Genomic DNA, 27,522 nt, shown 5'->3' with positions numbered 1-27,522 from the left:
ATGAAGAAGAGTAACAGAAAATCTCCCACAAGGATCAACGAGAAAGATGACATCTGTGTCCCAGACTCCAAGGATCCAGGAGAGCTTCAAAATATGTTGAATGGAGGAGAATACGCGCCTTTTGTATCTCCTCCCATATTAGAGAGCAATTTTATCCAGGTAAATGATAATTAAACCCTGAATTAAGTTCCGATAACCTCAATAATTAATTTTCTCAAAGACAATGGAAAAGGTTGGAAAAATTGTTTTAATATTTTAAAAGGCATTGTGTGATAGAATGAAAGGGGATAGTTTGGGAACTTCAAACAATCTAAATCAATTATAACGTAAAAGGAAAATTCATTTCAAATTTCCTCAACAAACTCTAACCTAGAAATTCTGTCCCAACTCTACTGAAATTATTCTATAATCTTCCCAAAATTATACAAAGAAAGTATAATTATTTTAAAATATTCTGCCACAGAAAAGCATTCAGATAACTTCTTTTTTAACTTAGGAGACATTTTAAAGGATAATATCTATGACACAACTAGGGATTAAAATGCATTTTCCTTCTTAGTTTTGAAGGAAAATATACTTATTAAATTGTACCAAGGAGAGAAGTTTCCTTCTCCTAAAAATGTACCTACATTAATGAAACTACGCTTCAATGCATTTGGGAGCAGTTCTAAATTTCCTCTAAACATTCAACATTAAACCATTCAGACCGAGGGTTCTGTATGGTCCGATGGTTATGATTCAGGCCTTCCACTGCAGGGACACATTTTTGACCCCTGGTCCTGGAAGTTTCGCATGCTCTGAGGTGCCAAAAAAGAAAAGAAAAAAAAATCCAGACAGAGAAATGGAGAACTGAATTAAATGATGTAGGGCCTACCCTGAAACCTCTTAAGGTGTCACAACCAAGTCGAACACAAAACACACCCATTTAAGCAGCTCCCCAGCTGATTCTACAAAGAAATGACAACATACACATGTCCTCTGCACTGATAGGAGAGCTCTTCACCTCCAAGAAGTCGTAGGGAGGGAGGTGACGCCTCAAAAAATACTAATGTTTAAGTCATACCCCAAAACACATGTGATGTCATGTTTTGATTTAATTCACCTTCTGTATGCTTCTTTCCTAATAATCTTTTTATTTTTCTTCTGCACCTTTCTCAAATAAGCATTTTCGAGCTTTAATGAACACTGCGGGGGGAGGGGGTGCAGTCAGCTTTCGATAACTTAGATATTTCCCCATGTCATAACTAGATAAGTTACTCCCTTCAACACACACAACCTCTTGTGATTGCTATGTCTTTGGCAGCGAGTTATCAAGGACCTGATTCAAGTGTGAGGGAAAAAGAACACTGATTATCTCAAGTAAAGTGGTGGCTCAGATGTAAGGAGTCTGCCTGCAATGCAGGAGACCCAGGTTTGATCCCTGGGTCGGGAAGACCCCCTGGAGAAGGGAATGGCTACCCACTCCAGTATTCTTGCCTGGAGAATCTCATTGGCAGAGGAGCCTGGTGGGCTATTGTCCATGGGGTCACAAAGAGCTGGACACAACTGAGCAACTAACACAGATACAGACTGAAAGAACCACAGGGCTGTGACTCATTTGCGGGACCCATCAGGGTCCCAGCTTCTCTCTTTTTGTCCTGTTACCTACAAATTTCTCCCTTCAGGACATCACGTGTGAGCAGGATGTGACAGCTGCCAGCAACAGAAGGGGCATCTCATCTCTGCAGCTGTGAGAGCTGAGAACCCTTTCCCAGAGCCACCAGGAGGCTTGGTCCCATGGAACAGGCCTGAGTCACATGCCCCTGCAGAGAGCAATCACTGGCCAGGGGATGGGACCACCATGACTAGTTCGGGTGGATGAGGAGTTCACTCATCAGCTGGGGGCACCATCCCTGAGGGGTGGATCCTGGACAAAACCAGAATTCTATTAATCAGGAAGAATAGGAGCATGGCTTTGGGTAGGTAATCAATAGTGTAGGCTGCAATCTCCTTCTAAATATATTTGGTTTTCGGTAATTTACTTTTTTGCAGCAGTTAATATGCAGCTGAGAAACCAAGTGTTTTCCCTCTCTGGCTTCCTTCACACCCCTGTCCACCCACTTTCCAGTCTCCTCCTCCTCCAGCCAGCAGAGATTCTCCTGGGTGCCCAGCCAGTCCATGTCCCACGTTGCTCAGGTCTGATTTAGAGGCCCTTCCTCCAGGGATCTTTTCTGACACTATGGCCAGGGTGTACCGAGCTGGCTGATTGGTAAGAGTTCAGGAAGTTTACAAGTTGGTTGTTAAACAAAGACATCATTAAGAATTAAATAGCATAACCTTATAAATAAAACTATATTCAAAACAAAGGCAACAAATACTCAAAATTCATCATTCATTCTACTACATTTTACTATTATCTTGGGGTTATGGATACAAGAGTTTGACTTCTGTGAGAACCAATTGGCTGTGTGGAGTACAACATAGAACAGTATATGACTGTAAATTGTTTGCTACAATTTATAATAAACTTATATCTTCTCTGAGAAAGGTAATTACACACGTACCTGCCTTCTTTCCCACTAAGTCAAGTTTTCTGTCATGCACCCCACAGCACAGTACCCTGAACTTGTGCTCAATAACACTTAAGACACTTAGTGACATACTTGTTTAATGTTTATCTTCCCCAGTGGACCACAGAGATCAGGGACCATGTGATATCTCCAAGAAGTCACATAAGCAAAAGCATCATGGTTCAGTTCAGTTCAGTTCAGTTGCTCAGTTGTATCTGACTCTTGGCGACCCCATGAATCGCAGCACGCCTGGCCTCCCTGTCCATCACCAACTCCTGGAGTTTTCTCAAACTCATGTCCATTGAGCTGGTGATGCCACCCAACCATCTCATCTCCTGTCGTCCCCTTCTCCTCCCACCTTCAATCTTTCCCAGCATCTGGATCTTTTCCAATGAGTCAGCTCTTTGCATCAGGTGGTCAAAGTATTGGAGTTTCAGCTTCACCACCAGTCCTTCCAGTGAACACCCAGGACTGATCTCCTCTAGGATGGACTGGTTGGATCTCCTTGAGGTCCAAGGGACTCTCAAGAGTCTTCTCCAACACCACAGTTCGAAAGCATCAGTTCTTCGGCACTCAGCTTTCTTTATAGCATCATAGTTCATCTCTCCTTTATTCCTACACTGTTTGGGTAAGTGAGGTTGTTGAGGCCACAGACCTTATCAGAACTTCCCTCTTCCTCTTCTCTGCCTCAGGTCAACAGGAGAGGTGAATCCATTTACCTTCATAACCGAGCCAACTGGGTGACCGTAGGCATCTGCTCTTCCAGTCCCACCATCAAGACCCCTAACGTGATGTTGCTGGCTCATCTAACACCCACCGCCCAGAAAGATTCAGAACCCCTATTTAAAAGCCTCCTGACATCTCCTTCTCCAGAAAATCTGGTGCTTACCAGGTGAGTTACGAAGGAAAGAGGTTCACGACCTGTCAGAAAAAGACCCTTTACCCTGGAGGAGATGAGACTAGAAACACAGATGGTAAGTGCTCCTCATCTGTTTCCTGCTACAGATGACAGACTCACATCCTTAGAGTCCAGGAAGGCAGTCTGACAACCTGGCAGTCAAAACAAGTGGTTCACCTTTAACTTCTCAAAAATTAACCCTAGGGGACTTCCTCGGTGGTCCAGTGGCTAAGACTCCATACTCCCAATGCAGACACTTGGGTTCAATCCCTGTTCAGGGAATGAAGGTCCCACATGCTGCAGTTAAGACCTGGCACAACCAAATTGATTAATTAATTATATAAAATGAAGCCTGGCGTGCTGCCGTCAATGGGGTCGAGAAGAGTTGGACACGAATGAGCAACTGAACTGAACTGAAGGATCAGGAACTTCCTCCCCCACCATCCCAACTTCCATCAGGATTAGTTCTGTTCTTGTCTCAATCCACCAACTTGCTGTAGGACCCACAGCAAACCACTCTCAGTCTCAACCTTGCAGGACTAACTAAATGGGACAACTTCTCCTAAATAAGTAATAAATAGCTGATGTACTAGTTGATAATCTTAGGAGTATGATTCAGGTGAGTTGGTCTTCAGGAGCCTGATTATATGTATGAAAAATCAAGGTTTTTAGCCTCAGAAGCCATGAGCCAGACCTGGGAACATGTGGCCACAAGAAGGTCCTGCCCCATCCCACGCCAGCTACTCCCCAAACCTGTTTGAGAGACACACCTGGTGTCCTGTCTCGCCCCACAAACGTCTGTAACAGGAAAGGCCTTGTGACAGTTTCCAGTCAGGCCTCCAGATGATATTTGCATTTGTCTGCAGGTTTCTCCCTCTGCAGTTTGTGACTCTCTCTGTACATGATGCCGAGAATATGCGCATCAAAGTAAAGCTGGTGAGTGGCCGAGCCTACTACCTACAGCTCTGCGCCCCTGCATGCAAACAAGACACCCTGTTCTGTCAGTGGGTAGAGCTCATCTCCCTCTTGAATAAGGAGAAAGCCAAAGCTTCCAAAGTGTCGGAAGTCTCCAGCCTCTCGGAAATCACAAACAGCACAGACATCACAGGCTCAGTGGACATCATGGATATAGCAGCTTTCCCCGCCATACAGACCTCACACATGTCCACATGTTCAAACCCCAACAACGATGTAGAAAGCATTGATTTCTCGGAATTCACAGACATCACCGATGTCACCGACGTCACAGATATTCCAGAAAATGAGGTCACTGAGGCCCCAGATATAAATATTGTCACAGAAGTCATGGAAGTCACAGACATCTGTGAAGTCACAGCAAGCTCAGGGGTCAGAGTGGTGTTTGAAAATGATGACATACTCAAGGCCAAGCAAGAGGAAAAGGTATGTGACATGGAAGACTTTCATTCTCTGATAATTACTCTCTTTCACTCTCTTTGGTGAGCTTCATGACATTGATTATTGAAATAGTTTGGAACTTACTCTGGTTAACCTAACATTAAGAATGAGATCTGATCCCTGAACCCCTACATAAAAGAGTTATAAGATGTCCCCTGAAATAGGCAGTGACCATCCATACCATAAAACTTAACCCTGTATCAGGAGGCATGGGAGAATAAAGAGAACTTTGGTATCAGAGTCAGAAATCCTGGGTTGGAATCCTTCCCTGCTGGCTTCACGTTAGTTTGGCCGAGTCACTGAACATGCATCTCTCAAATGAGAATATTAATATCATGCAAGGGTTATATTAAGGTTTAAATGTGCACAAATGTATGAAGTACGCTGAAGGATGGGGTGAAATTTCAATCAGTAAAAGTGAGGATGAAAATAAGAGAATAAATTCCCCAAAGAAGTGAGTAGCTTTAGAAATGGTCAGAAAGTAGAAAAACACAGAGCCATATCCGACAATATATCAGTTTCGCTGCAGCATAATATATGTGCAAAATATTAAGATATAGGATTGGAAAATTGCTTGCAAATCTTAAATGTCAAAATAAGAAGTGTAGACTCAGTCTTTGAACAAACCTTAGCCACCGAAGCTCTGTGTAAGGGAGTGAAGGGGCTGTGTTTTTAAAAGATTATTCTGACGGCAGGACGGATTGTAGGTAAAGAGATTGGTGTGTAGACTGTAGCTGAGAAATCCCCATGGGGCCCAGGACAGAAAAACAACAGAGGGCAAAGATGGACATTTCACAGAAGAAACCACTAGCTACTAAGGTTAGCGGAAAAGCTTAACCTCACTAGTAATAAGAAAATGCAAACAAAAAAATATTTCATCCATAAAGCTGTTAAATAAGAGATCAACACAGTCAGCATTAGTAAAGTTGGGGTCATCTTGGAGTTTCTAAAGATTCATGGCAGGGTGAGAATTAGAACAAACTTTCTTGAAACCATTATGAGTCAAGAACCTAGAAATGTTGACACCCTTTGACTCAGTGATTTCACTTTTAAGAATCTTTCTTAAGGAATTAGTCACTCAGTCGTGCCTGACTCTTTGCAACCCCATGGATAGTAGCCTGCACCAAGCTCCTCTGTCCATGGGATTTTCAAGGCAAGAGTACTGGAGTGGGTTGCCATTTCCTTCTCCAGGGAATCTCCCCTACCCAGGGATTGAACCCAGGCCTCTCACATTGTAAGATTAATCTTAAGGAATTAATCATCAATAAGAATGAGGATCTAGCTATAAAGATGTTAACTGTACCACATCTATACTATGTTTATAAAAATAAAATAATGATAATGAAGAAGTAACCTAAACATCCACCACAAAGGAAGGGCTAAATGAATTTAAACCATAAAGGGCGTGTGCCATGTTTATATCATTCAGGAGCAACCAAAGTGACGGACAAGATTATATCCACTCAGTAAATACTGGTTAAATGAACAAGTACTCCGTAGCTGCTAAAACTGTTGGAGAATTTTTCTTTACTTGGAAAAATGTTTATAATATAAAGCTGAATGAAAAATGAACTAAAAGTTACCATCCTTATTACACAAAAATGCAAGTATATTCATAAATAATAGGAGGGAGAGAAAGTCATGTTGTTAGCAGTTATTTCTGGGCTTCTCTGATAGCTCAGTTGGTAAAGAATCCGCCTGCAATGCGAGAGACTCCAGTCCAATTCTTGGGTTGGGAAGATCCTTTGGAGAAGGGATAGGCTACCCACTCCAGTATTCTTGGGCTTCCCTTGTGGCTCAGCTGGTAAAGAATCTGCCTGCAATGCAGGAAGAATCCGCCTGCAGTGCAGGAAAACTGGGTTCGATCCCTGGGTTGGGAAGATCCCTGGAGAAGGGAAAGGCTACCCACTCCAGTATTCTGGCCTAGAGATTTCCATGGACTGTATACTCCATGGGGTTCCAAAAGTCAGACACGACTGAGCAACTTTCACATCCTTATTACATAAAAATGCAAGTGTATACACAGACAATAGGAGAGGGGAAAGTCATATTGTTAATAATTTATTTCTAGGTTGTGGTCTTATAAGCAATTGATGTTTTCTTCTTCACAGGTTTCTGAATGTTCTGCTTCTTATAATAAAAATAATTTTTAATTAGAAAAATTCAAGTAGCTTTACAAAGTTTTTAATAACATAGGGAGATTTTCATAATCAATTTTAAAGTGAAAAAATATGGGCTACAGCACTGCAGTACGATCACAAAACAGGCACATTCAAAAGAAATAAATGGAGAAAAAGACCAGAATGAAATGTACCACAGCAGTTATTTCTGGCCTGTGGCATCAAGAAGCAATAATTTTCTCCCTTTCACTGTATATCTTTTAGGATTTTCTAAATAGTCTATGAAAAATATATGTTACTTTCATTGTCAGAAAAAGTGTTTAATTTTTAAAGAAGATTACCGCATTATTTTCAAAGAACAGTATAGAGGTGGTGGACTAGGTAATGACCAAAGGGGGAAGAAGGCGCAGATGTCAGGGATATTAGACAGAATCTTTCAGACCAGCTGGCCTATGGCTCTGAGGCCTGAGAGAGAGTCTAGGGGAGACGAGGAGCGGCAGAGCAGTGGTACTAAAAGCAGACGCCGGGGCACTAGGAGACCGGCTGAGACACTAGAATACTAAAATTTAGGTCTTTTGAAAAACAGACTCTTTAGTATTTTTATGAACCTCCAACTCCCGTCACCTATTAGATGCTCTTAAGTCAAGAGCAACTTTGGATGGGGAGCAACCGGCAGCAAGACATTTCTAGAAAACCTTCCTTTCCCTGCCAGTTGAGGGAGAGGAAGCCCTGTGACTGAGTCCTAATTTTCCTTCTTGAGGTGCCAGTGGTGGGTGTGACCATGTGAGGTTTCGAATGTGCTGTGTCAGGTCCCCACGCCGCCAGCCTCCAGTGCCCACCTAGGCTCCTCTCAACAGCTGTGCAACACCAAGCCTCATCCCTTCGTCACTGTGCTTGTGCACTTGAGGGCGCTCAGTAGATATGAATGGCATGCTTACTGCTTCATAAATAATCGGTTTCTGTGTGGTGCTCTTCTGTTCCCTGATTTGCTGCTGCTTGTTATTTCCAAAGGAAAAAATGGAAAACATTCTGAAGTCTGGGTGTTTACGAGATACAAAAAGTAAGAGTGAGTTTAGAGAATCCTCAAAACATGTCACCATCTCAAACCTAACACTGACTTTCGAAGGTGAAAGATGTTTTCAAACTACCTTGACTCCAAAAGAAGATGAGACAGACAAATCCAAAGAGATGAGCAACAGACCCTCTGAAATAAGGACAATGGACTCTGAAAGCGCAACTCTCAAGGCTGAAGAATCCAGGTATGTGAAGCAGGGAGATGCCAAATGATGCTAAGATATGAAAAACGCAAATAAGTGCATGCTTTAAAGTCCCTGCAGGACTTCCCTGGCAGTCCATTGGTTAAGACTATGCCCTTCCAATCTAGGGGGCTTGGGTTCAATCCCTGGTCAGGGAAATAAGATCCCACATGCTGTGTGGTTAGACCAAAAATAAAGGAAAAGTAAATAAAGTCCCTGCAACTCAGGCATTTGTCATGGAAGATTCTCAGACATACGAATGACGTATGAATGATGACATAATCTCAGACATATGAATGATAACATAATCAACTCAATAATCCACATTTGGTTTAACCTTGTCTAATTTTTATTTTCACACCAACTTCTTACACCATTCAGTTGGCATTCTGAGCTATCTGCCTGGTACAGATGGTGTGTGCTGAAGGAAATAAAACAGAATCATGGTGTCCACATTTTGGAGTTAGGGCCATTGATTATCTGGAGTAATTATGGGTACTTTTATCTTTACACTTCTATTTTCTTCTTTACATGTCCCTTACACTTTTCTACACTTCCAATGAATAACTGAATAACCTGAAAAAATATTTTTATAATTATAAATTATAAGATGAATGTGAGAGACACTGTGGTATTATAAAAATAAAAGTTAATATGTTTATTCTGGAGTAACAGCTATCAAGAAACCAGAGAAAATCATAGAGATCTAAATGCTATGTTAGCAAGAATGAAAATCAGGAATGTAATGAACTATGTCTAAGTTATTTTTAAATATAAGAAGGAACAGGGGAAAACAGGGAAACAAACTTTTTAAAGGTATGAGTCATTCATTCATTCAGTAATATTTACTGGCCATCTTCTATGTGCTGGAGACTGGGCATACATCAGTGAAAATAAGTCATGCAGAGTTTCATTCTAGTGAAGGGCATAGGTAATAATCAAACAGTGTATTATGCCAGCTGGAATGTGCCGTGAGAAAACAAAAAGTAACAAGCATCTGAGGAGGGAGTAGGTCTCTTTTATATAAGTGGTCAGGGACTGCTTCTCTGAGGAAGGGCAGAGATCTGAAGAAACGGTGGAGCGCTGGTGGAATGGAGTTTCAAGATGACTGACTGTGTAACAGTTATAAGAGGGCCATGTTAGGTGTTCAGTAAATGGTCAAGATTGTCACTATTAATTCATTTCCAACACCAAGGATAAGAGAAAGTTACCTGTTCTGTCAGGAAAAAAATCTTAATCGACTGAGGAGTAATCGTTCAAAACTCTCTTTTTCACCTCCTTTCCCAGCTAAGTAGGGATCCAGGGAAGCAAAGGAATATGGATGATCCTTAGAAGATTCACAAACCTTGAAGTCAGAGTAACATTTTTTTACTCTTTAGCTCCTGGGCAGCCACGTTTCTCACAGTTCTAGAGCCTCTACATCCAAGTGTCAAGACACTCCAGGTGTTGCTGGATCTCGATTATGATTTCAATGGTCAATTTCAATTCAATTTCAATATGATTTCAATTTCAATTTCAAATTTTGATTTTGGTGGTCTGCTTAAGCAAAGCATTGTGTCCTAGCGAGGGTTTCTATATCAGTGGTTCTTAATGTGTGGCTGGTAAACTCTTGAGATGGGCTCGTCATTTTGTGTTGTAATAAGCCTCCAAGTGGTTCTAGTATACAACCATGTTTGAGGACTGTTGCCTTATGAGAAGCCAGTCCTAGAAACAAAGTCGGATTGAGCAAGGAGTCCTCTCTTGTGAGCGCTTCTTCTAAGGCCCAAGAACCAAAATGAGGGTTTCTCTTCATAGCCACAGGAAGAACTATCAGTTCAAATTCAAGGAAGTCCACTTCAGAAAATTTTCTTATATGACCAGATGTTCTGAAATTTGCATTAAAAAGTATATTTAAAATCAACTCATTGCATTTTCTTCTTTGATCGCCACAGCTGCTGCTCCTACTGCTAAGTTGCTTCAGTTGTATCTGACTCTGTGTGACCCCAGAAACGGCAGCCCACCAGGCTGCCCCATCCCTGGGATTCTCCAGGCAAGAACACTGGAGTGGGTTGCCATTGCCTTCTCCAATGCATGAAAGTGAAAAGTGAAAGTGAAGTCGCTCAGTCGTGTCCGACTCAGCGACCCCATGGAATGCAGCCTACCAGGCTCCTCCGTCCATGGGAGTTTCCAGGCAAGAGTACTGGAGTGAGGTGCCATTGCCTTCTCCAATCGCCACAGCTAGGCCTTCCAAAATTATGTTGAATTAAAGTGGTGAGAGTGGACATACTTGTCTTGTTTCCTGATTTTAGAAGAAATGCTTCCAGCTTTTCACCACTGAGAGTAATGTTAATTGTGGGTTTTTCATTCTTTGTTGTTCAGTTACTCAGTTGTGTTCGACTCTTTGCGACCCCATGGACTGCAGCATACCAGGCTTCCCTGTCTATCACCATCTCCTGGAGCTTGCTCCAACTCATGTCCATTGAGTCGGTGATGCCATCCAACCATCTCGCCCTCTGTCGTCCTCTTCTCGTGCCTTCCCAGCCTCAGGGCCTTTTCTAATGAGTCAGCTCGTCGCATCAGGTGCCCAAAGTATTGGAACTTCAGCATCAGTCCTTCCAATGAATATTTAAGATTGATTTCCTTTAGGATTGACTGGTTTGATCTCCTTGCAGTCTTGGCCTTTATTCAGTTCAGTTCAGTTCAGTCACTAGTTGTATCTGACTCTTTGCCACCCCATGGACTGCAGCAAAGCCTGGCCTCCCTGTCCATCGCCAGCTCCTGGAGTTGACTCAACTCATGTCCATTGAGTCAGTGATTCCATCCAACCATCTCATCCTCTGTCATCCCCTTCTCCTCCTGCCTTCAATCTTTCCTAGCATCTGGGTCTTTTCCAATGAGTCAGTTCTTTGCATCAGGTGGCCAAACTATTGGAGTTTCAGCTTCAACATCAGTCCTTCAATGAACATTCAGGACTGATTTCTTTTAGGATGGACTGGTTGGATCTTGAGTCCAAGGGACTCTCAAGAGTCTTATCCAACACCACAATTCAAAAGCATAAATTCTTCAGTGCTCAGCTTTCTTTATAGTCCAACAGTCACATCCATGCATGACTACTGGAAAAACCATAGCCTTGACTAGAAGATGGACCTTGGTTGGCAAAGTAATGGTCTTTATTCGGTTGAGGTAAATTCCCTCTATGCCCAGCTCCTGGAGTTTTATCATAAATGAGTGTTGAGTTTTGTCAAAAATTTTCTGCATCTACTGAGATGATCATACGGTTTTTATTCTTCAATCTGTTGATGTGGTATATCACACTGAAAATTAGGAAAATCCTTGCATCCCTGAGATAAATCCCACTTAACTATGGATAATGATCCTTTTAATGCACTGTTAGGTTTGGTTGACTAATATTTTGTTGAGGATTTTTGTGTCTATGTTCATCAGTGATATTAGCCTGTAATTTTCTCTCTTTTTTATGGTATCTTTGTCTGATTTTGGTATCAGGGTGTTGCTGCTGCTGCTGCTGCTAAGTCGCTTCTGTTGTGTCCGACTCTGTGTGACCCCATAGACGGCAGCCCACCAGGCTCCCCCATCCCTGGGATTCTCCAGGCAAGAACACTGAAGTGGGTTGCCATTTCCTTCTCCAATGCATGAAAGTGAAAAGTGAAAGTGAAGTCGTGTCTGACTCTTTGCGACCCCATGGACTGCAGCCTACCAGGCTCCTCCATCCATGGGATTTTCCAGGCAAGAGTACTGGAGTGGGGTGCCATTGCCTTCTCCAATCAGGGTGTTGGTGGACCTCATAAAATGAGTTTGAGGGTATTCTTCCTCTAAAATTTTTTGCAATAGCTTCAGAAGCATAGGTGTTAGCTCTTCTGTAAATGTTTGATAGAATTAATCTATGAGGCCATCTGGTCCCACACTTTTGCTTGTTGGGAGTTTTCTAATCACAGATTCAATTTCAGCACTTGTGTTTGGCCTGCTTATATTTTCTATTTCTTTCTAGTTCAGTCTTGGGAAATTGTACCTTTCCAAGAATTTGTCCATTTCTCCTAGGTTGTCCATTTTTTGGCATGTTTGTAGTAGTCTCTTATGATCTTCTGTATTTCTGTGAGGTCAGCTTTAACTTCTTTTTTTCATTTCTAATTTTATTGATTTGAGCTCTCTCACTTTTTTTCTTGAGTCTGGCTAAAGGTTTTTCAATTATGTTTATCCTTTCAAGGAACCAGCTTTTAGCTTCATTGATCTTTTATTTTGTTTTCTTCAGCTCTCATTTATTTCTGCTCAGATCTTTAGGATTTCTTTCCTTCTACTAACTTTTGATTTTGTTTGTTCTTCCTCCAGCTGCTTTAGGTATAAGGTTAGGTTTGTTCATTTGAAGTTTTTCTTGTTTCTCGAGGTAAGATTGTATTTCTATGAACTTTCCTCTTAGAACTGTTTTTGTTGCACCCTATAGATTTTGGGTCATCATATTTTCGTTTTTATTTATCTCGAGGCATTTTAAAAATTTCCTCTGATTTCTTCAGCAATCCATTATTTGTTTAGCAGCATATTGTTCAGTTTCCACGTATTTGCATTTTTTGTAGTTTTTTTTTTTTTGTAATTTCTAAGCTCATAGCACTGTAATCCAAAAAAAAATACTTGATATGATTTCAATTTTCTTGGCTTCTCTGGTAGCTCAAGTGGTAAAGATTCCGCTTGCATGGAAGCATATACACTACTGTATGTAAAAGAGATAGCCAGTGGGAATTTGGTATATGACTCAGGGAACTCAAACCAGGGCTGTGGTTTGACAACCTAGAGGGGTGAGAGGTGGGAGGTGGGAGGGAGTTTTAAGAGAGAGGAAACATATGTATACCTATGGATGATTCATGTTGATATATGGCAAAATCCAAGACTATTGTAAAGCAATTATCCTTCAATTAAAAATATATAAAATTAAAAAGTAATCATCAGTCAGAAGGAGTGAGGGAAAGACAAAGAACGTAAGAAACAAAGGTATAGAAGCAGGTGCCACTCAACAGGAAATGTACTTTCTGCTATGTACAAGTATGACTTTCAGAGAAAAGCATAAGATTTCTAAAAAACAAATGAGATAAAAATGAATCCATCCAGTCTAGCAATTTTTCCCAAACAGTAATTAATCAGGTGTGATCATTCTGACATCTTCCTCTGCTTTATTTCATTCAATATGTCTCAAATTCTGTCCTGCCCCCTGTCTAAGCTTTCAGAAACACACAATTTCAAAATCTTAACAAGGTGAACTGTTTAAATCATTTCAACTTCTTCTTTCCTCACCCTTTTGCAAATAATGGATGCCCTGAAGCACTGGATTAACTTTAGTGCCTTAAAAAAATCTTTAAAAAATAATAAACATTTTTAAGATATAGTTTTAAATTTACAGAATAATGGAGCACGTGGTACATACAACCCGACACCCACACCACTGCCGCCTCCTTGCCCTCCCTCATCCCGTCCCTCATCCCGTTTGCCCTGTTAGTAACACTTGCATTAGTGTGGTACCTTTGTTAACAGTTAATGAACAGAACATATATTATTATTAACTATAGTCCCTAGTTTAAGGTTCACTCTCTATCTAGTAGTTTTATGGGTTTTGACATATGCACACTGACATGTATCCACTGTTACATACAGAAAAGCCTCACCTCCCTAAAAATTCTCTGAGCATTAGACTGCTTGTAACATTTTAAAATGTTAAAAATTGTAAGGATAACTTGTTTCTAGGTTGAAGTGATCTGCAAGTGTGAAGTTTTGTTACCCTCACTGTTATGATCAGTATTAGAAATGAGAAAAATGAATGCCTATATAAATAGCAAAAATCTTAGGATTTTAAAGATTACAAAGGATCTTAGTTAGCAAATCCCAAAATCTTCCAGGCTCTGCCCTTTAGTCTCTCAGCTTCCTGTATCATTTATCTGCTGACTCTGCTGTAAAGAAAGAAAGAAAGAAATTTAAAAAACAAAGCAAAAAATGAATTTTGGTTCTAACTAATCCTCTTAAGTCCAGTTTAATCAAGCATAGATTATATTTTATTGCCTATTTACATCAGGAACATAATTACTAGCTAGAGCCTAATTTGAGAATGTTCATTATAATTGAAAGACGTAATAAAATCAAAGAACAGAATGGGATTCACTGATACTTAGTCCTGGGATATTTGTAGGATTAAGTCAGGATACTGTGAGAGTGATAAATGAATTCTAGTGTATATTTTTCTTCTCCAAGACCATGGATTTTGGTGATACCTTTCTAACCGTGTACTTTGAAACAATGAAAAAAAGAAAAATTAAACAATGACCTTGTTGAGTATTTTGCCCTCAAATTCATTGGCCTTTAAAATGTAAATTGAACAATTTAAATCTAGATGAGTGAAATACTATGGAAAGTTCTATAATGTCACTTTGGGTACTTTAGAAATGAAGGATTTACTTTATGGAGCATTTATATTCCTTTTCATACCTTGGCAATAGTGTTACTGTGACTCTTCCCTTTGTTTTAAAGAGGATAATGGCAGGCTTCATTTTAGTTTGTGCCTACTCTTTGAAAGTACACTAATTTGATACCTCTCAGTCTATTGAAAACTTTTATCATTAAACTCAACCTTATTTAAATCACCAGACCCATTTGGTAAAGGTTATGAGTATTTGCAAACTTCTCAGAAAATTACTACTTTAACCTTTACATTTGAAAGATTCACTAAAGAATTTGAACTGCATGAATTTGCCAGATCCTCTAAATGGATCAGAATTATTTCTTTGTATTTTATCTGAGAAGATATTATATAAGGATAATTATTCTCCCTATAACCTCTTACTCAAACAGCAAAACTTCCAAAATAGCTATTACAGTATAGCCAAGAAACAAAAATTTGGTGAAAATTAACTGACTTAAGTTGATATTTTAGCATTCAGTAGGTTAAGGAAATAGTATTTTAATTATTGAGTTTAATTTTAAAAGTCAGATATACAGGGACTTGCCAGTGGTCCAGTGGTTAAGATTCCATGCTGCCAGTACAGAAGGTTGGATACCTGGTCTGGGAACTAAGATCCCACAGGCCATGTAGCATGGTCAAAAAATTAAAAAATTTAAAAAAGGTATCAGGCATGCAGAAAACAGCCTTTATCCAAAGATATCTCTGAAATTAAAATAGTCCAAAAAACTGACAGCTAGTCCCCAACTTTATATCCACTAAGCTGTAAGAAATTGTAATAACTTGGATGAATGATTGAGGTTATTCACCTAGAAGATTCCCATCAAGGCCATCAAGATTGTGATGAACAGCTAGCAGAGGTGAGCAACTGCAAACCCTGGCACCCATCCATTTCAGAATATACCCCACGTGTCTACAAGAGCATATATTCCCAATGCAACTGACTCCATTTACAGAAACCCCTGAACAGCAGCAGTTAGCTTCTTTCAGTCTCAACCCCAAATGAGTTTTTAGGGTCTGGAGATGTAGCATGATAGGGATCCTTACAGCCTCATTGAGTGACAGGTGATAGCCACAATAAAATTAGATTATATGTAATTACATACATGAAGAAGGCAATGGCACCCCACTCCAGTACTCTTGCCGGGAAAATCCCATGGACGGAGGAGCCTGGTAGGCTGCAGTCCCTGGGGTCGCTAGGAGTTGGACACGACTGAGTGACTTCACTTTCACTTTTCACTTTCATGCATTGGAGAAGGAAATGGCAATCCACTCCAGTGTTCTTGCCTGGAGAATCCCAGGGATGGGGGAGCCTGGTGGGCTGCCGTCTCTGGGGTCGCACAGAGTCGGACGCGACTGAAGTGACTTAGCATAACAATTACATACAACTCACTTTTATGGCTTTTATAGGTTGGACAGCTTGCATGTTACATAAATTTAGGTAATTTTACTCTAAGATGTATTATAATGGATAATACCCTTGGCTGGGACTTCCCACATGGCACTAGTGGTAAAGAACCCACCTGCCATTGCAGGAGATATAAGAATCGTGGGTCAATCCCCGAGTTGGGAAGATCCCCTGGAGGAGGGCATGACAACCCTCTCCAGTATTCTTACCTGCAAAATCCCACGGACAGAGGAGCCTGGTGAGCTACAGTTCACAGGGTCGCATAGAGTTGGACATACTGAAACAACTTAGCAGGCACATGTACACCCTTGGCTTACTAAATATATGTCATTACTACATTGGAAAAGACTCTGATGCTGGGAGGGATTGGGGGCAGGAGGAGAAGGGGACGACAGAGGATGAGATGGCTGGATGGCATCACTGACTCGATGGACGCGAGTCTGAGTGAACTCCGGGAGTTGGTGATGGACAGGGAGGCCTGGCGTGCTGCGATTCATGGGGTCACAAAGAGTCGGACACGACTGAGCGACTGAACTGAACTGAACTGAAGTACTTAGAGAATGGTTGTTTTCTCATACCTAGTAATTCTTTTCTCAATATTTGCGGTTATACTGGCCAAACTTTGAAATGTGCTATTTATTTTTACAGGAGCAGGAGAACTGATTCAGACACTTCAGGTATGGACCAAATCCCACCATATTTCTCTGTGATCCCTGGTATCAAGCAGTCACCTCAGGGCCCTAGAACAGAGTAGCCAAGAACAAAGGAATCGAGCCAGACATTTTGAGGCATTCCCTTTCCTGTCTTTGCTTCCTTCTGAGAGTCTGTCCTACAGAAACTGCCTCAAAGACTACATTCATGCTATCTTTCAAGCAGTAGGCAACAATTTGCTCCTTTCTGTGCTGACAGAGTTCCCTAGTTCCCAGGATCTCTAACTCGCAGGGCAGGAACCACTCCCAAGCTATTTCTGCAAGCGGAATCAAACATGATATGGCCTGTTACTCCTGCTGCTTTGGAAGGGAAGTGATCACAACTCAATCTCTTGGTGAATCTAAAATCTGCTAGCCCCTCTTTTCTTCCTGCTTGTGTCTTCGTCTTCTGCTTTGCTGTCAGGTGATAGAATTAACGTGTTCTTCTGGCAGCTTTTTCTTCACATATTCCCACATCTTGGGATCATTAACTGGTAACAACTGTTTGAAGTAAAGGCTGTCATGTAAACACTAGTGGAGAGTTCATCCCTCGCTTGCTGCTGCCCCACTTCTGAGTGACTGTCTAACCTCTGGGGAGGAGGAGACCTCTGCTCCAGTCATGCACGTAAAAGAACATCATGGAAGGAACACAAAATCACATTTCACTGAACTTAAAAAGGAGGGAGAAAAATACCAGAAATACTTGAAGGTGTTTTTTTTGTCACATTTGCAGGAGTCCTACAAAAGAAAAGAAAAGAAAATGATTGGTGGGGAGCACTAAATGGGAAAGGGGACCAACCTGTATTTTTGGGGGGAGCACATGCAGAAATATGTAAAATTGTACACATGAAATTTATATAATGTTAAGTAAGTAAATGTTAGCTCAATAAAGTTTTTTTTTAAGCCAATGATTATAGAAAAGCTATTTATACAGAAAGGATTCATCTTTGGGCTTTCTCACTGGACTTTACTGTCCAAAAGTACCAGAGGAACCTCACTATAATCTGGTTTTTACCTATATTCCAATCTATAGAACTGAACCTGAAAACAAATGCTATTATAGTTTATAAGAAAAATATAAAATTTCCCTCAGAGTATATAGAATTTTCATCTATCAATTTCTATCCCAAATTTTATTTCAAAAAGAAATCAAATCTGTAAAAATTCCCAAGATATGCTATTATAGGCAAATATTTCCCTCTTATTTTCTAAAGGCAATATTAAATCTAGCAAAAGCCTTATAACTTAATATATAATTAGTAGCTGAGCATATAATTAGTACATTCTTCATACATTCTGAAGTACTCCTTATTTAAGCCATGGAAATTTAAAATTAATATAGGACATTGATACTTTCATTTTCATCTTGTATGTGACTGATTCACCTGCCTCCTGGCACAAACTCAATTTTGTTCAACTGAACAAACATTCAGTGCCCATCTATAATATATGAAGCACTGAGACAGACTCTGGGAGAGATTAAAAATAAATAACAGGACATATAAATGGCCTCAAGACATGTGCACAAATAATGTAAAGTTGGAACGTTACAGGCCCTCTAAGAGAAAAGTAGAGAACATACTTTTTGCTCAAAAGAGAAAATCATGAAGGAGTCTATGAAGATGACAATCTTTGTGTTAGGAAAGCAGAAATAAGAATATCCAACTCTGTGCGACCCCATGGACTATACAGCCCATGGAATTCTCCAGGCCAGAATACTGGAGTGAGTAGCCTTTCCCTTCTCCAAGCAGATCTTCCCAACCCAGGAATCAAACCGGGGTCTCCTGCATTGCAGGCAGATTATTTACCAACTGAGCTACTAGGGAAGCCCGATATAAGCAACAGGGTGGGCAAAATCACAGGGCTGGGATGGTGCTGGGCATATTCAGTTTAGGAGCAGTGAGAGCAAGGCAGGAGCCAGTCTGGAGGAGTCTTAATCCACACTAAGGAGTTTGGATAGTACTGCTTGGTAGGTAAGGAGGATCCACTGAAACGCCAGGAAAATTAAAAAATTATTACATCTTAGGGAGATTACTCTGACTGCAGTCCATAAGAGAAGCTGAGGCAGGTTAGAGGCAGAACGTCATTATAATAGTCTGGGTGAAAGGTACCCAAGTCTTGCCCAGGTAAGAAGCTGTGAGATGAAAAAAGACCTGAACACACAGTCAACAAGCTTTAACGCCTATCTACTTGTGAAAACAAGAGAAAAAAAGGAAATAGAGGCAACATGACTAGGAGGTACTGAGTCCATGAAGCAAGCTGGGAAAGGAAGACAATCTGGAAGGGAAAGGTGAAGAAATAAGCTGTGAAACACTGAGCGTAGAGCTGAACGCCCTAGACTTTGGTTCCGTTTGGCCTGTTTCACAAATGTGTCATTTAATCTCTCTGGGTCTCAGTTTCCTCAGCTGTCAAGTGTGAGTGCATATGGGTCGGGGAATGAAGCTGTGACTGGCTGTCCCAGGGCCCTTTCTGCTGCTGTGGTTTGTTAGCTCATGTTTGTGGTCCTGGTGGCCCATCTATGTAAATTTTAGCAGGCAGCTTGACATGGGGCTCTGGAAATGAGGAGTTGAGGAAAGATACAGCAAACATGCAGCAAAATTCCACCCCGAGCTGTTAAATCATAAAGCTGGTGTAATATGCAAATTTGGCATGCAGTTTTCACCAAGTATTAATTATTTCCCCTGTTTGTTTTCCTTCCTGTACTTTCTCATTCTTTCCACTTTCCTTTCCTTTATCCTCTCACTTTTCCTTACTTAGGCTTGTACAGTTTTTCAATTTTCCCTCTGATTTGCATTTCTTTCCCCCTTGCCACACTCCTCTGAATCACTTTTTTCCCCTTTCACATTCCCTTACTCACACTTAACACTCTTCACCCCAAGGAAGCAAAGATTAGTAACCTTGTCCTGTTGAATTTAGACTGAATGTAGACTGAAAGTAAGTTTGTAAATTTTGATTTCTATTTTAGGCAGAAGCCAGAATAATAACTGTTCCCATAAGAGTAAATCAAATCACTGTTTCTATTAACTTCATCAGATTCACATTCAACAACTCTTGGTCAAGGCTAGTTGGGGAGAGCATTCTCCAATTCTTTCTAACCTCTGAGCAGTTTGGAAGAATTACACTTTTCCTCCTTTTTGAGTAGGGTTTCAGGAAAAGCAGCACTTCAAATGTACTGTTTTTATGAAAAGTCTACAAGGTAGGGCCCAGGCTAAACCCATATCTTTGGATCTGGGTCCATCTCTCTCCTTTCTTGACTTTCCATTTCTTACCTTTCTAAGCTTTATTCTCTTTAATTTTGCTGATTTTCTTTACAATGACCCCAAACAGTAGGCTTATCTATGATCCCCTGGCATTTTTCCAAGATGGAAAGAAATGAGACAAAAGACAGAGATTAAGAAAAGAAGAGAGAGAGAAATCATTTTTGAAACACTGGGCATGTCCTTCCCTCCCCCACCCATCTATCTTTTCCATTTTCTTCTTAATTATGGCAAATCAAACCCCTGGAATCCTAATAAGTAATGGGAGAATTCTAAAAGGGAAACTGAAATTTAATAATGGGCTCCATTGGAAAGAATAAAGACATGTTTGATGAGGTTAGAAAATCATTTGAATTTAAGACTCAAGTTCTCTCTCTTTCTGTTACTTTCTTCTCTCTGGTTTTTGGCCTTTTTCTTTCTTTCTCATTTCCTCTTTCTAGTGATCTCATTTCCACTTGGCTGGACTATTTTCTGGCTCTCTACTCTCCTATCAAATCCTCTCTAAATTCCTCAATCTCGTGCCTCATCTGTCCTCCCTTTCTCAGGGGAATGGATGTGAGGAAAGGAAAGTAAAACAGGAAAAGGCCAATGGAAAAAACATATAAGACAACTTAAAGGTAATTTGCACTTTTAAGTCTCTATAGATGCAAATGACAGACACAACATATTCACAAAAAGTTGTCAGTAAACGGAATCTTTTAACAGTGAATCATATTACTTCTATTATAGTAATAATAGGGGTGGAGTGGAATGTTGAGGGTTTTGTTGTGGTTTCTGCTCTAGAATCCACCAGGGGTCAAAATGTAACATCAGAAGGGCGAGAGGGCGCTTCAGGTGAGGCACTGGAAGAGAATTACTTGCTGCTGCTCCTGACAATGATTCCTTTCATCCTCATCGCTACGCTTCCTCTCTGCTCCCTTATCGTACTCTTTCCCAGCCCGCTTTCTCAGATTAATCAACACAGCCAAAGCCTCTTACTTTCACACCAAAAATTAGACAAATACTTATAGAGTCCCTAGAGGGCTGCCATGTACAACTGCAGAGATTGTACACTGCCCAGAGCTGGGGGGCCCCATCCACAAGGTAGTCTCTGTGCAATGAATAACTTGCCCAGCTGTGTGTGGTGGCCAACAGCGTAGTTTCTCTGAGACACGCTTTACAGTGAGCTATTTATGAATGAAACTTCTCTCATTTGCCTCTCCTAATATAACTAATGCTGTGTGTGTGTGAGAGAGAGACTGCGTATGCACACACACACATTTAAGGCTAAATTCACACAAGTAAATAGGCAGTTGGTGAAGCACAGGCGACTCCAGCAAGAAGCACATGCCCATCTTATTAGGGTGCTGCTGATGGAACAGAGGTGCCTCCTCTTTTTTTCCACTTTTCTGTCACTCGGCCAACTAAAGTCAGTTTAGCATTTGAGCACTCAGTTTATTAACAGGGCCCCAACCAGATGTACACCATCGGCCAGACGCACCAGAGAAAAACAAATGTGGCCAAAAAATATCAAATGTTCACACACGTTAATCCCCTGGCCTCCACATACACTCCTCATTCTGTGTTGTTTTTTGTCACTTTTTTCCCCCATTAAGTATGCTCTCAATAAAATGTTCTCTGGTGCTAGACTGTGAAGGATGGCACTCAGAGTGACATGCTGGTTCCTACACCCACCTAGGGAGAGTTCCAAGCCTGGCTATTTCTCAATATAGCCTTTAGAAGGAGAAATTCCTTTTAAAAGTGAACCCAATATACTACAGCAATTTCATCCTTTGACTGATATATTCTATAACAAGAAATTTCAGATACTGTGGTCTCATTAAGAGAGAGCTACAAATGCAAAGAAGGGCAAAAATAATGGTATATATAACATATTTAGACCTTGACTTTGGAAAAGTGGCTCCCAAATATTTAAATTGTGAATTACTAATATATGAGGAAAGGTAGATTTTTTTAACATGGTGAAAAAAGTTTGCTACTAATAAAGACTTCATATTGATATTATTACAACTGAAATCATGTGAAAGTTACTAGGCCCCTTATTTACAATAAGCATAAACTATGTGTGTGTAAATCTCATATACATTTGACTAATTTCAAGACTCAGTTTAGCACAAATCAAGAACTTGCAAATAATTCAATGACAATGTCTACAAACTCTAAAGAATAAAAGTTCATAATTTTAATCTTGACTTCTTGATTTTCTAGGTAACTGCATGGTAGAAGTAATTTTTAAAAACAAAACTTTTAAGAAATTCCTTTAACACTGTATCAACTTCTAGATTTAAAAAATTATAACTTACCTGTCCAAAGGATATTTACTGTTATATTAAGAAGAAATACTGTATTATAAATGTAATTTTTCTTATTTCAATCACTTATTTTACTCATATCTAGTTATTTTAAGTTTTACATATAACAGTAATAGCTTTAAAAGATTCTGTATTTCAGACTTTCGAATTAACTGAACTAACTCCATCTTTTTTCTTTACCAGATAAATGTAAACTACTAAATTAAAAGCAAGCACAGCTCAAGAAATAACAATTGAAGGAAGGGAAGACAAAGCAGCATCTTTCATGTGGCAGAAATAAAGACTACTACTAATCATTAAGCATTCAATCCATGTCAGTCTTTCTTAAATCTTAATGATTGTTAATTGTGGATATTGATTTTAAAGTGAGTAGAGAACTGTATACTTCATAAACTCCATTTTTATCTGTAGGGCTTCTTTTCTGTGGGACTGTTGAATGAATACATTGTTCTCTTTGGTTTTACTTTTCTTATTTGGACATTAGCCCACCGCTGTGTGGTCTCTAACACGGGGTGCCCCAGGGTCCTCAAAGCCAGGACCATATTATTTCCATCTTGTGTTTCAGTGAGCACCTGGCCTAAGAGGCAGTACTTATGGAATCAACGAATGCCATTTTCAAACAAGTTTTTAAAATTCTCTAAATTTTAAAAATAAAGGAAATACAGACAGTCCCCATCCAAAGAATCGTTTGGATTTTTTAAAAAAATTACTTATTTGGCTGTATCAGGTCTTGGTTGCAGCACATGGACCCTCTAGTTGTGTCCTGTGGGCTCAATAGCTACAAGTAGGGACTTATTTCCCCCACCAGGGATCAAAATCACATTCCCTGCATTGTAAGGCAGATTTTTAACCACTGGACCACCAGGGAAGTCCCTGTTTGGATTTTTAAAAGCCACCACTTACCTATTTTCAAAACTTTGCCAGTCATTCTACCATACGCTTTGCATAGATCCTCAGTCTTCACAGTAATCTGAGAGGTATGATTACTTTTCTGTTTTACAGACAGATGGTGAAAGTGAAGCTTGGACAATTAAGTTACTTGTTCAAAATCATACAGCTAAAAACATATGTGTGTGTGTATATATATATATTTTAATTTTATACAAATAGTACTGGTATTTCCTACCAGTGACCTGAGTTGCAATAACAAATATGTCTCCGCTCTATCTTCCATTTCCTGTCCCACAGAGAACGCTCTAGAACTACATGGTCCAATATGGTAGCAAATGGGCATGTATGGCTCTACTGAGCACTTGAAATGTGGCTAGTGCAACTGAGAAACTGAATTTTAAATTCCTTTTCATTTTAATTAAAAAAAATGAAACAGTGTAGCATGATTCTTCATTAAACATAAATATTGTTATGTTTTTTCACTTCAACTCTTGGAAACTTAGCATCTGTACTGTGATCAAGTGTAAAATATGCAGTTGATTTTTAGGCCTTAGTATGAAAAAGAATGTAAAATATCCCAGTAATTATTATATAGATTGTATATTTAAATTATAATATTTTAACTATATTGGGTTAAAATTTAGAAATTAATTTCATGTGTTTCTTTTTACTTTTTAATTGGCTACTAAACAGTGTTTCACAAAATTATATATGTGGCTCATTTTATATTTCTATTGGACAGTGCTATAGAGGAAAACCCTCTACCCAGCCCCCTTGGCTCACAGCCCAGGAGATTCTTCCCTTCTTTCCTTGCTGTTCCAAAGATGAAAGGGATTCCTTTCCCACTTCTACAATCAGAGATGAAATAGGGAGCAACCAAGAGAAGATTAATATTAGGGTCATTTTTAAGATATGAATATATGTACACTAAAAGTTTCTAATTTGGAGTTGACTGTCTCATTATAGAAAATGCTTTGTTGAGAGTGATTATCTGGAACAAATTGGTTCTTTAGGAAGAAAGTCACAACTAAGACTGAGTAATATTACCCGTTAACAGAGTCCTTTAAAAGGCAGTACCAGACCACACCAACTGCGGGTGACTATGTGCAACACCTAGATCCTTCATACATCATGGCCCCTGCACAACCACGTTGGAAAACAGGAAATGCCTTCCGAAGTTAAGACATTGTTATCAGATGACCAAATGATCCTACTCTAGGTATTTACTGAAGAAAAATAAAAACATGTTCGCAAGACATATGTTCAAAACAAGACTTGTACACAAATATTCAAAGGAGTTTTGTTCATAATAACCAAAATCTGAAAACAAACCAAATACCTGCCAGAAGATAAATGGTTCAACGAACAGTGGTGTATTCATAGAGTGATACTGCTTCATAACAACAACAACAACAACAAAAATATGCAACAACAAAGTCAGGTATAAAAAGAACATACGTATGAAGGACTTCCCTGGCAGTTCAGTGGTTAAGACTCTGAGCTTCCAACGAAGGGGGAGTGGGTTCAATCCCTGATCAGGGACCTAAGATCCCACATACTTCTGCAACACAGCCAAAAGGAAGAAAAAAAAAAGAATACATACTATATGATTCAGTTGAATTGAATATTCACAAGACAAAATCAATTTACAAAAACAAATTAGTAATTTTCATGGAGTGGAGGTGAGCTACAGGATATTGACAACAAGGTGGTAAAGGAAACTCTGAGGTGAAGGGAAGTTGTATATCTTAACTGGGGTGGTATTAATAATTACATTGGTGTATGCATTTACCTAACTCTACTTTAAAGTGGATGCATTTTTATTGCGTATAAATTATACCTCAACAAAATGATTTTTTAAGGCAGTACTATATTTTTATAGCAAAAAGAAACTCTAGGAACTTCATCCTGAAGTTGCAAATTTTTATTAGGTTTACACGCACACACACCCAAACTTACTTGCTCTTAATAATGTACTGAATTTTTTTCTTAAAAATAGATTTTTGGTCAGAGAAAATTCATAAATATTCCACAATTGACTTGTTTCAACTTCTGCAATACTCATTCTTTACTATGTAACACATAAGACAGGTTTATAACATTTACCTAAGATTTTGGAATTTTGTACTAGTACTCCTTTATCTTATTTTCCACATCTATAAAAATAGTTCATCTGATAACACATCAATTCCTCAGTACAGCACTGTCCAGTAGAATTTCTATGATTATGAAAAGCTCAATATCAGTGCTATCCAATATGGCCAGCATAGCCTTAGACCAAAACCGTTAAGACAATGTCTATTATAAGAAAAAATATTTTCATGATCCATTACACTTTAATACAAAAATGTTTTAAACTATACTTTGGAAATCTTTCAATAAAATGAAGGTGATGTTCGATGTGAAAGGATAAATAAGTGGTACATATAAATACCAAGTATTAATCTTGAGCATATCTGGTTGTCAGGTTAGGTGGAATGGTCTGTTAATGTCAATATTTAAGGAAAATTCAACTACAGACCTAGAAGCTAATTACATGGCTGGTTTGAGTACCATGTTACCTCTCTAGGAAGCTATGATCTCTATAATTTAGATATGAAGTCAGTCCTTAGATGTATAATATTCATTAGAAGGGCCTTTAGACATAAATAGACTGAGGCATCAGAAGTGTGCCTTTGTCCTCTGTCACTGTTATCACCACAGGACTCTGAGGGACAGAGATGGCTATTACCTTCCTGGCTACTGGGAATGCTACTGGTGCCACTGCATGGGACCAGGATAAAGTAGAGGAATCCCAGATATTCCGGCTGGACAACTAGCACGAGTGCTACAGGAAGCAATTCCCACAGTCATAAATTTTACCTGGAAAACACATTTTCTGGTGCACTGGTGAAGTTCTGTAGGAGTAATTGTTAGATCAAATAAGATTTTGTGGGTTTTGGAACTGATTTATAACCTCACCATAACTATAACTTGTCTGTTATTTGAGAGATCCTTGTATCATAGCTCAGTCGGTAAAGAATCCGCCTGCAATGCAGGAGACCTGGGTTTGATCCTTGGGTTGGGAAGATTCCCTGGCGAAGGGAAAAGCTATCCACTGCAGTATTCTGGCCTGGAGAATTCATATACAGTCCATGGAGTCACAAAGAGTCGGACATGACTGAGCAACGTTCACTTACTCACTCACTGTATCTTTAAATACGTCACGCAGATCCAGAGTTTGCAGGGCAGGAATTCTCTGTGGCTCACTGAACACCTAAGTAAAGGCATCTTATTGGGCAAAAGCAACACAGCTTCTGAAAGGGAAGACTCATGCCACAGGGATCTATTAAAGTTCACTAAGGCTAAGTGAAGACAATGGAGACTTTATAGAATTTTAGAGTATGAATTTATTTGAACTGTCCACACCTTTTGACAAAGTGCCATATCCAAAGTGTTTTGCTATGTGTAGAAAGCAGCCCTGCTCTGGGAGTACAGCATTTCCTATGCTCATAAGAAAGAAAATAAAGGTTTTCTGCAAGGACTAGGGCAGGTCCTGGGTGGGTTTGGGAGAGAGTGAACAGCTATTGTTCGAGTGAATGTGGACACAGACAACAGATTGCGATAATACTTTAAACATTATTTGATTTTACCTCAGTTCAGTTCAGTCACTCAGTTGTGTCCCACTCTTTGTGACCCCATGGACTGCAGCATGCCAAGTTTCCGTGTCCATCACCAACCCCTGGAGCTTGCTCAAACTCATGTCCGTCAAGTCGGTGATGCCATCCAACCATCTCATCCTCTGTCGTCCCCTTCTCCTCCTGCCTTCAGTCTTTGCAAGCATCATGGTCTTTTCTAATGAATCAGTCCTTTGCATCAGGTAGCCAAAGTATTGGAGTTTCAGCTTCAGCATCAGTCCTTCCAATGAACATTCAGGACTGATTTCCTTTAGGATGGATTGGTTTGATCTCCTTGCAATCCAAGGGACTCTCAAGAGTCTTCTGCAAAACCACAGTTCAAAAGCATCAATTCTTTGGTGCTCAGCCTTCTTTGTGGTCCAACTCTCACATCTATACATGACTACTGGAAAAACCATAGCTTTGACTAGATGGAACTTTGTCAGCAAAGTGATGTCTCTGCTTTTTAATATGTTGTCTAGGTTGATCATAACTTTTCTTCCAAGGAGCAAGTGTCTTTTAATTTCATGGCTGCAGTCTCCATCTGCAGTGATTTTGGAGCCCAAGAAAATAAAGTCTGTCACTGTTTCCATTGTTTCCCCATCTATTTGCTATGAAGTGATGGGACAGGATACCATGA

The 27,522-nt window shown here is 39.8% G+C and overlaps 1 protein-coding gene across 1 annotated transcript; it reads left to right on the top strand.

The window, feature by feature from the left end:
- Positions 1-24,408, top strand: GARIN2 (golgi associated RAB2 interactor family member 2). The gene is made up of 7 exons (XM_068992131.1): positions 1-159; positions 3,242-3,441; positions 4,314-4,848; positions 7,995-8,242; positions 16,726-16,754; positions 20,753-20,857; positions 24,284-24,408. Exons 1-7 carry the CDS (start codon positions 1-3, stop codon positions 24,406-24,408), a joined length of 1,401 nt encoding a protein of 466 aa, XP_068848232.1.
- Positions 24,409-27,522: the final 3,114 nt, after the last annotated feature.

The sequence above is a fragment of the Capricornis sumatraensis genome, chromosome 2, assembly GCF_032405125.1.
Source record: "Capricornis sumatraensis isolate serow.1 chromosome 2, serow.2, whole genome shotgun sequence".
In the NCBI taxonomy this organism is placed as follows: Eukaryota; Metazoa; Chordata; class Mammalia; order Artiodactyla; family Bovidae; genus Capricornis; species Capricornis sumatraensis.
The sequence above is the reverse complement of the archived record's forward strand: the minus strand, read 5'-3'. Positions and strand labels throughout refer to the sequence as shown.

What these genes read in the sequence shown, in the direction of transcription:
- GARIN2 (XM_068992131.1), top strand. Translation starts at nt 1, where the DNA reads ATGAAGAAGAGTAACAGAAAATCTCCCACAAGGATCAACGAGAAAGAT. An exon ending in CTCAAGGCTGAAGAATCCAG is followed by an intron (nt 8,243 to 16,725) that starts GTATGTGAAGCA and finishes TTATTTTTACAG; the next exon opens with GAGCAGGAGAACTGATTCAG. An exon ending in AACTGATTCAGACACTTCAG is followed by an intron (nt 16,755 to 20,752) that starts GTATGGACCAAA and finishes CTTCTATTATAG; the next exon opens with TAATAATAGGGGTGGAGTGG.